Below are 11,092 nucleotides of genomic sequence, written 5' to 3' on the forward strand. Positions count from 1 at the left end.
AAAATAAATATTTTCATCTTGGACATTTTTGCTTTCAATGAGTTAATTATAAAGAAATTTTGATGAAAACATATATAAGATCGTCTTTAAAATTGTTTATAAAAATAATGCATTGGGTATTTATATAAGATCTTTGAAATAGTATCTTAATATAAAATATATGGATATAATTTATCGATTCGGTTTGATTATTTCTACGATTTTTAAAAAATAAAATCATAATTATATCAAATACTATTGATTTCAAAAATCTGAATTCAAACCAATCCAAACCTAAATAAAATCAACTTATTTTATCTATCTGATTTGATTTATTAATTTAAGATTTATCTAAACCGCAAACACCCCTACTTGTACCATGTTGTTTTATAACTCCACAAATTATTTTAAAGAAGGGAGTATATATGTTAGTATTATTGTTTTCATATATTATTTTTAAAGAGCTAGACTAATAGCGAAAATAATAAATGATGGCCTTTGAGATTTCACTCTATCCTTATACTGGATCGACATTATATGTTACTAGTGTTAGTTATTGTTTTTTATTTAAATAAGTTCAATTTATTATATTAATTTATCCTATACTGGATCGACATTATATATTACTAGTGTTAGTTATTGTTTTTTATTTAAATAAGTTAAATTGATTATATTAATTTATCCTTATACTGGATCGACATTATATATTACTAGTGTTAGTTATTGTTTTTTATTTAAATAAGTTCAATTGATTATATTAATTTATTGAGATGCTTATTTCATAGTTCATTTATTCAAATGTCTGAATCAAACTAAAATTATTTCTAAAAAGTCTAATGAATTTATATTGGGAAATTAAAGCTAGCTCTTCACATGTGAAATTTAGCAGCTTGCAAGATTAATTTATATTTTGATATCATAATATAGCATTATATGTACATCTTAGTTAATTCTACGAGCTAATTGATAAATTTCCATCAATGGATGCAATATAGAAATGATTTTTATTTAAAAAAAAAAAAACAAACATATAGTATTGACTAGCATTTAGTGTATACCTAATTAATAATAGTTGCATGAGATTGTAATTATGTTATTAGCATCTCCCTAATATTGATAAATTCCAACTTTGATCCTCGTAATATATTGCTAACATATATAACATCCAGGGCCAGCTCTATGCCTTTTTTTAAAAAAAAAAAAAAACATAAAGTACTGGCTAGCATTTAGTATAGACCTAATTAATAATAGTAGTAGCATGAGACTATAATCACGTTGTTAGTCTCTCCTCAATATTGATAAATTTCTAAGTTTGATCCTCGTAATATATTGCTAGCCATATATAACATCCAGGGCCGACTCTATGCCTTTAAAATAACATAAAGTACTGGCTAACATTTAGTGTAGACCTAATTAATAATAATCGCATGAGACTGTAACCATGTTATTGGTCTTCCCTAATATTGATAAATTCTAACTTTAATTCTCGTAATATATTGCTAACTATATATAACATCCAGGGCCGGCTCGATGCCTTGTTTAAAAAAACATAATGTACTGACTAGCATTTTATGTAGACCTGAAATAATAGTCGCTTGAGATTATAACTTTGATCCTAATAATATATTGCTAATCAGATATAACAATTAACATCTAATTAAGTGAAATCCTTTTCTCAAAATTAAATGAATAATTGATCATGACATTATTTTAATTGCCTATATGTTACCTTGAATTATTTATAATTCTATGAGGGTTAACGTAATTCTTAAAATAGCCCGAATGAAATATATTTCTCAAGTAAATGGATAAAAAAAACATAATACTCGTTATTCAATTAAAAATTGCATGTGCTTAATTTAATTAATGTATTAATTACTTCTCACTTCAATTTTTGAAAAGTTAATAATCACCTAATTTTAACTTTTATAAGTGAAATCTCATGCTACTCATAGTTTCATTTATAAAAATTACAGAACAATGTCTACTTTAAAAATAAGGAATTAAAAAGTGAAAGTTTTGTGAAAAGATAGGAAAGTTAAAAATAATTCTCATTTATTTGATATTCGATTATTAACCAGGTTTTAGAGAAAAATTCAGATATTCTGTCCACTTACAAAATAAGAAAAATAACTTTTAAAAGCTAATATAAAATTATTTTCTTATTTATAAATGACCTACAAAATTAATTTATGTTTTATAACATGCGCTAAGTATAAGAAAATTATTGATGAATGTCTATAATTAGAGTAAAATAAGAGAAAAAAATATGATTAAACAAGTAGGATTTTTAGTGTGTGGACTTATGAGACAAATATATTGGTGAGGGGGTTTGAGGGGATCCTAAAACCTATTTGTGACATGTGACTACGGTAGACAAAATCATAGAATTATTTAATTTTTGTGTGTATTGTTTGGAAATAAATAATTTTTTTTTTACCTAAATAACATTAGTAGTACAACACTTAATTATCATGTCTTTCATGGAGGATGAAATTGCATGTGACATGAACCTTGCTAGTACCATCTCGTGCTTATGTCGTTAACTAGGAGGAATGTCCATTTTACCTCGCGATCGAACTATATTTAAAATCGATTTATTTTGATATTTTTTTAGTTAAAAATAAGGCATATAAATATATTAGATCTTAAACTTGACTTCAAATTTTAACTTCGAACCTCAAACTTTCATAATGCACAAATAGACACTTTAACTATCTTATCTGTCAATAAATAAACGTGCGATTTTGGAGCCAAAGTGCGTGAAATGCAAACGCTTCCACGTGTATTAGTGGGTCAATTAGTGGCTGCCAACTAATTAAACATTTTTCACATTTTTTTTTAAAAATATTTTACACGTCATTTTGAAACTATCGCGCAGAATGCGTGCATTTCACGCATTTTGCCATGTAGGAATCGCGTGTTTATTTATTGAAAGATAGGATAGTTAAAGTGCCTATTTGTGCACAATGAAAGTTTGAGGTCAAAATTAAAATTTAAAGTCAAGTTTATGATCTAATATATGTATTATGCCTAAAAATAATTTTTGAAAAAGGATTTTTGAGGAATAGTGATTTTGTTCGGCTAAATCAATTTAAAATGTATTTTTAACTATATATTGAAGTAGTAATTTATGCTTGATCAATATTTTGCAAAATGTTTTGGAGAAAAAGTTGCCTATTATTTATATTCTTTATATTTTTCTTAGGGAAAATTTATTTAATCAGTTTCAATAATTAATTTTTTTCTTACAAATTACAACTGAAAAAATTTCTTTAGTCCTAGAATTCTTTTTTAGGAGTTATTCATGATGTTAATTAATCAACTATCGAAACTAATTTCGCGTAGCAAAATTGTTAAAAAATTGTGTAACCGTAAAGTCGCTTAGATGGGATTTGTTCCTTTCGAACATACACTTCTTTTTTCTACAGACACAAATCTTCTGAAAAGATATGTCACATATTTCACACTCTTTGTCCGAATAGACGCATTTCTTGCTGCAATTGGCTATATAAATAGAGAGTTTTTTTCCCTTTTAAAACGTTGCAAATTTTCTCTCTTCTACATATATTTTCTTACAAAATAAATTTTCCATCGATTGAGTCTGTGTGTGACTGTGTGTTCTCGTTGCTATTTTTTTGAGTTTGGTGAAATTAATGAAGTTTGAGGTACCATTACTTCTGTAATAGTTATTCAATTTTATCTCTGAATGAATTGATCAACAACTTCGGGTACTTGAGAGGATCAAATTTCTTAAGTACATATAGTGAATTTTGTGGACTCGCATTATTTATTTTATGTCTATTTCTTTTTTTTGTTATATTTTACTAACCTGAATACAGGAGATAACAGTAAATGTGCATTCGAGAAAACTATTTACTCAAGACAAGTGGGAGTATTACTTAATTATGATTAGGGTAATGCTAAATGATCAGAATTTGACCAGAAACTTAAAAAACTATTATATTTTTTAATTTTAAAATAAATTACTATTTTTTCTATTTTTTTAGTTAAAATGTATTAAAGTTAAAAAGATAAAAAAAATATTTTAAAAGGTAAAATTACATAGAAAAAAAATACTATTCTGGCAAAAATTTTCTTGTCAAAATGATTTTTTTGTCCTGATTAACTATTATATACTTTAGTTTTGATTTGTAAATTTTTATTGGCCACAAGTCGCACTCAATCCCTAATCTTCCAACTTAATTACAACAATATTTTGTGAAAGATCCTCCTTAATTAAGTAAGATGCCTTGTCCTTTTATCACATTAATTAGACTTAATTGTCACTAACAACTAATTAATCTCAAACACGGCCGAATAAAGAATCATAAGTCAATGACGCGTACGCCATAAGTACAGTTAGATTATTTATTTACTACTGCGGTAAATATTACTCTACGCGTCCAATAATAATTGTTCACTATGTTATTTTGAGATGTTAATAATATTTGTCCATTTTAAAATTCAGAGACAATTTTACACTTAGTTCCTAATTTATCTCTATAATTAATTATAATTATTTTCTATTATACTTTTCAATATATTGTATTTATTATATTTAAATGATGATATAATAAAATTATTTTCTATTCATTGTTTGTTAAAAAGTATGCAAAGACAATAATGAACAAATATTGTTAAACAGATGGAGTGCATGCTCAATAATTTTCTTTAAGTATCCTTTTTTCTTTTTCTTTTTAAATTTAAAAAAACTAATTCAAAATATGCTGTTTTTTTTTATTTATGTTGACAATGTATATAATTAAACTCAAATATTAACATGTCGTTAGTGTTCATATATATCAAAGTCATGCAATTTATTAGCGGTATGTAGTGGTTAAAGATTTAAGTTAAAAGAATACATAACACTTAATTACGATTAAGTAATAAGTTCGTATAGGAAAATATCCATGAATTAGATGTAAATATAGTCAATAAGCAAGTTTATGTGAAAATAATATTATATTATTTGATGTGGCAAATAAAATTGTTCGAGTTTCAAATATAATTAGTTTTTTTATAGGAAGAATTTTTTTTAATACGTGATACGAACCCAAATTAATCACACTCTGACGTAAATACTGGATGTTTAATTTTTTAAAAGGACAAGACCGTGGTGAAACGTGGCATGCAAGGCCCCCTTAGAGGAAAGATAAAATTGGTTTTGGTTTGGTTGTAATTAGCATTAATTAATGTGGATCATTATATGACAATTGACACGTCTCTATTTTATGGTACCACACTCATCACTCATGCATTATTAATAACTGTCCTTGCATAAATACAACTATAGACTATAATATAAATTATTATTTATTATACTAACACAGTAAGAAAATTAATATTTGCAGTGTACATAAGTTACTATATATAAGGATGTCTCACAGGAGCAGATTTAGTATTGTGTACTTCCAAGTTCAAATGCCCGCGAATAATAAATTTATTTATTAAAATTGTAATGATTAGTCTAAAAATTCAAGAATTTTAATATCGCCATATAAATGAATAAATGTGATGTACCTAAGAAATGAGTAATCAACGACACATTAGATCACCCAACCTTCAAAGTTAAGTTGGTATTTGTTATTTGATTTGCTTCGTAAAAAATTGTCGATTGTGGAATCCCGATTCTGATGAACTTATCAAGTGAATGACAGTTGATATATATAACACGCTTAGTTGTTTTTCATGTTAGAACAAAAGTCATTTTGTTTCAGCGATTATTCGTATGATGTCGAAGAAGTAATGTAATACAATCATTATTAAACTGACTGTACTTGATTCATAAATTTAAACATACATACAATATTAAATTTTTTAAAATTGATTAAATTATGAATTCGACTTTTATACGGGGACGATGATAGAAAAACAATCACGTGGTATTGTACATGGATACATACAAGGGACATGTTGTTAGTACAATAACAAACATAATTCAGCCCACTTGAAATCAAATCGAACGTTGAAAACACATACAAAACACCAATTTTAAATCAGGTTTAGGCCTCAAACAAAACGTCTTTGCCCGGTCCCGGGTCCTCCTCTATGCCTACGAAATATATTTAAAATTTAAATTTAATGAGTATTTAATAATATCATACAATTAATATAGTGGGTTCATTATATAATAATACTCATTTGATAAAGTTTTAATAGTTTTCTCAATACACATTATTTCGTATCAATTTGTTTGTAATTTATTTATAGTTTTTTTCCCTAAAAGTTTTATTTCAAAATCTCTCTATATATCTATATATATCTATTTGTACATGAAAAATATTTTAGGAGTTTATTTTCATGGATGGTCGTCCAACTTTTATTTAATTAAATCAAAGTCGCTAAATTTTTGTCACTTCATTTTACCTAATATTATAGTATCATAGGAAGTCATTAAACTATTTTTGTACAAACAAATTGCTAAACTTTGCCTAATTAAGTATCACAAAAAGACAATAATTTTTATTTAAATAAAAAAAAAAGTCATTCAATATTATTTTGCATAAGCATCTTATAAAATATCTCTTTTATTTTCTTCTTATAACTTCACGTAATACTCAAACTAAATTGAGTGCTTTTTTGATTAGTTACTAAAAATAGTTTATTGAAGATCACGATATTTGTTCTTGAATAAAGTTAAGTGATATTTCTAATAGTAAAAAATAATTTAATAAATTTAATGCAAACCTTTTACCGATCAAGGTCTATGCTACTAAACAAAGATCTATATATATATATATATATATATATATATATAGTATATTAAACACCCTAATTAGAACCGATGAAGAGTGCGGTCGAAACATACACGACATTTATAAAGTTTGAATTCTTGTAATGAGATTGTTTTTCCGTTAACCACATGATCTGATATTCAAGCCTTAGATATGAAACGTTTTGTTTTAATTTGAATTTGAAAAAGTAGAATACCAGATTGAATAACTGTAATGTATAAATTATAAAGGTAGTTGATGGATGAGGTAGAAAAGTAGGTGCATTGACAAAAGAAGAAGTTTTTTTGGGCTACTTTTTCCTATGCAATTGTCTTCTTCACATCCAACATCACTTTTTATGTTTTTCCTATCATGTATACGTACCATCACACACTCTCTCATTTCATTGTTTGTTTAATTTGTGGTCCTCTAGAAAAAATAAATGCATAAGTATTTCTTTTAATCTATATTCGAAATTTTTGTGACATATTATTATTTATCTGAACTTATTTTATAAATAATTTTCTACCTCTTTTCGGTCTACATGACACTATCTTGTGTGTCCAGTGCACGTTGACAAAGCTACTGTCACGTAGGCTGAAAAGGAGTAAAAAGATATTTATTGTAAAATAAGTTCAGGAAATAATAAAATCGTTTAGTATAAGTGTGTCTCTGAAACTTCGAGCAAAGATTAGAGGTACTTATGCGTTTTTTCTTTTAATTTATTTTATATATATAGTTTCATTATTACCTCTTCCTCTAACTACCAGTACTACTCTTAATTAATTGACTACTACTTGCTATTCAATTAAGTTATTACTGATCAAAAGAATCATCTCAAAATATGTCTGGGAGAAGGTCAAGGACGCAGTCATCAGAAGGAGGCACCTCCAGGATTTCAGATGATCAGATCATACAACTCGTCTCCAAATTGCAGCAACTTCTTCCTGAAATTCGTAATCGTCGCTCCAACAAGGTTTTTGTTTCTTCCTTCCATATGCATTTCGTTTCGGATATATACTTCTTTCGGTGCGAATGTACATACTCAATATTCTGACGTACTATAAATATAATAGGCCTCTTATTATAATTTAGCTTGTTGTTGTATGTATGTATGTTCAAGTATGAAATTTGTACATGCATCGGTAATGCACTCTAAAATGTCACTGTACCTGTAATGTCAGTTTAGCCGGAACATAATTTAGTGCCGTATGGCTCACTCTTTTCTTTCTTTTTATTTTTTTATTCAGAGTTAATTTTAAGGTTCGTTGTTAAAAGCTATCGAGGTGTGAATGAGAAATAATAAGAAAAAATGAAAAATGTGGGAAATCGATTTAGAGAAAAAATGAAAAGTATACAATTCATTTCTCTCATAATTTTAGAAGAAAAGAAATTTGTTATCCTTATATTAGGAAACAATTTTTTTAGTTCTTGGAGAGTTAAAAAGAAGGTCTATCTCGCGCCGTCGTCGCTCAACTTTGATTTCTTTCGAAAAGATATTATTTTTTCTTAAAAGATACAACATTCTGAAAAGATACCATTGCCAGATCAAAAGCGTTTATTGGGGAATTAAATTTTTTAAGAAAATACTGTGTGTTCTATGAACTCAGATTTTATTTTCTTATTTGTTTCTCTCTCTTTTTTTTTTTTTTTCTGTTTCTACTTTTTGACTAACGTGAATATATAAGATATAATTATCGAAAAGTGAGGACAAAACACCATTGGTTATATTGATTTAAAATAGCATGATTTTTTTTTCGCTTTTTAAGTACAATCTGGAAAGAGTAAAAGAGTGTCGTTGAAAAAGGAGAAAATTATTATATATTTACAAAAAAAATTCCCCGTAATTCCAGAATAATGCTTTGGGTCCCATATATATAGATGCATAGAACCAATTCAGAATTTACTCAATATTTGACTTTTTTTTTAGTCGTCCACCAATTAAGGTATGTTTTGTCTATAAATTTAAATTTTATACGTTTACAATAATATTTATATGTTATGTATTTTATGTTTATATAGAAATCGACAATGAATTTACGAATCGATCCGTCGCAGGCATCAGCATCTAAGGTGCTTCAAGAAACATGCAATTACATTAGGAATTTGCATAAAGAGGTGGATGATCTTAGTGATCGACTTTCTCAATTATTATCAACCATTGATGCTGATAGTCCAGAAGCTGCAATTATTCGTAGTTTAATTATGTAATTTTCAATCATTTATTTATATATAATTATAATTACTATATTATATATATTTGGATGCACTAATTAATCTACTAAATATATACATATATAGTTCTGTATTTCTTCTTAATTCGATCTCTAGATTTTGGTCAATATTAATTAGCTAGGCCAATCTCATAATTAATGGTGTGCTTGTATTGATGTTTACAAATTTTAATTATGGAATTTGCTCAACACTGTAATTCCCCTGTACTAAAACATTTATTATTTGTTTTTATTTTTTGAGAGTCAGATTATTAACATTTGAAGATGCTATATGTTGCATCAACTTGTTATAATAGTGGAATATTCAATAATTAATTTATAATTTTAAAATATTAAATTAATTTATTCTATTTAATTTAATTAGCTTGGATAATTAATTAAATTAATTTACGGAAGTGAAAAGTTGTATTAGGAGGGAGGGATTATTTTTTTTAATTTCAGTTCAGACCTATATATCGAAGCAATAAAGTATTCTTGAAGCAGGAAAAAGAAATACTGAATATCGTATGTGTGCGACTGTCGACTGTCATTTATAGGACTCGTTTGGTCATAGATATTTTAGGTAAAATTTGGGAGGAAATTTTATAAATAGTATTTGTTCGTACAATTTGTTATTATTTGACATAGTTTAAATATTCAAATATTAGAAAAAAATAGTATTTGGGTCAAATTTCATTATTTGAAAACTTTAACAAATTCAAATTCTATACCAAATTTTTATTTTTTTCAAAAACATCTTCTACAGTACTCTCTCCGTTTCAAAAAAATGGTTTCACTTGACACGGAGTTTAAGAAAATATAGAAGACTTTGATCATGTGGTACTAAATTAAAGTTATGTCAAATGTACACATTGTCCTTTAATTTTGTGGCCTTAAACATACCATGTGAAGAGTTGTTATAAAAAAAAAGAAGAGGTAATTCTTTTTTAAACAGTCTAAAAAGGAAATGAGATTATTATTTTTTAAACGAAGGGAGAAGTTGTTTGCGTTGAAAGCATGAACTCAGAATGTGACGACTATTTTCACTAGTTTCAAAGGCTTGTGTATTACATAATTTTTTACGTAAACATCAAAACAGTGATGAAAAATTTAATAAAATATGAAAGTGATGATATGTTTGTTGATGAAAATGACGAACAATCGATTTAGGATGATAAAGTCATGTACTTCGTCTACTTCACGATTGATGAATGATACTTGATGCATTCACTCTGAACTATCATATTGTCTAGTATCAAGAACATTACTTGTTATTTGCTGCAACAAAGATTCAATTGAATTGTTGTGAAAGTCATGAATCTTATTATGTTGATGTTACTATCTTGCTATGTAATACAAATATATGGTTAATTTGTTAGTTTTTTAAAATTATATGTATAAGTTATATTTATTAAAAAAGTAAAATATACCCAAATATTATAAATAAACACACAATGAATTTCACTCAATAATATTTATTAAAAATTTACCGTCAAACACTATCTTAAGGTAGAAATTAAAACATTGCCCAAAAACATTTTTAAAAAAGAATGATAATAGACGAACACCACAATATGGTTAATAAAAATATTTTAAAAATGAATTAGTTAATATAATTAGTATTTTTTGAAAAACATATTTTCCAGAAAAACTATTTTGTTTAAAATATTTCTAAAAAAACAAACAATTAGCCAAACAGGCTTAGGCCAATCAGAATATGATAAGATATGTCTCATTCATGTCCTGTCATTGACAGAGCTATTTACTCACTCACTTCTTTTAATAGCTTATTTAGTTTTAATCTTAATTTTTATTTTCCTATATTTTATTATAATTATAGTATTAAATATATTTGGTACATGCATTTGATATGTCTCTGACTTTAAACTACACCAATTAATTTATTTATTTTTAAGCTTTATGTCAAATTAAAACAAATCAAATAAATTAAAATGAAGAAATTAATAATTTTTATATCGGAAAGAATCCAACGAACATTCTTAGGTAGAGTAATAGAGACATAATGCAGTGATTAGAGTATTGGTTTAATTAATTCTTTATGAAATGAGAAAATGACTTCTTAACGAAACCACGTTAGCGTTCACAGTAAACTACTCTTTTTTATGATTAAGAAAGTTGATAATTAGATGAATGCATGCCAATAAAATGGGAATAATGTATTAA

General features: G+C 26.3%; 1 protein-coding gene across 1 annotated transcript; it reads left to right on the forward strand.

Annotated features, from left to right (window-relative positions):
* Nucleotides 1-7,448: 7,448 nt before the first annotated feature.
* Nucleotides 7,449-9,126, forward strand: PRE2 (transcription factor PRE2). The gene is made up of 2 exons (XM_004233310.5): nucleotides 7,449-7,671; nucleotides 8,754-9,126. The coding sequence occupies exons 1-2, from the start codon at nucleotides 7,540-7,542 to the stop codon at nucleotides 8,904-8,906; spliced, it is 285 nt and encodes a 94-aa protein (XP_004233358.1). The 5' UTR covers nucleotides 7,449-7,539; the 3' UTR covers nucleotides 8,907-9,126.
* Nucleotides 9,127-11,092: the final 1,966 nt, after the last annotated feature.

Source organism: Solanum lycopersicum, chromosome 2 (assembly GCF_036512215.1).
Source record: "Solanum lycopersicum chromosome 2, SLM_r2.1".
Classification (NCBI taxonomy): domain Eukaryota; kingdom Viridiplantae; phylum Streptophyta; class Magnoliopsida; order Solanales; family Solanaceae; genus Solanum; species Solanum lycopersicum.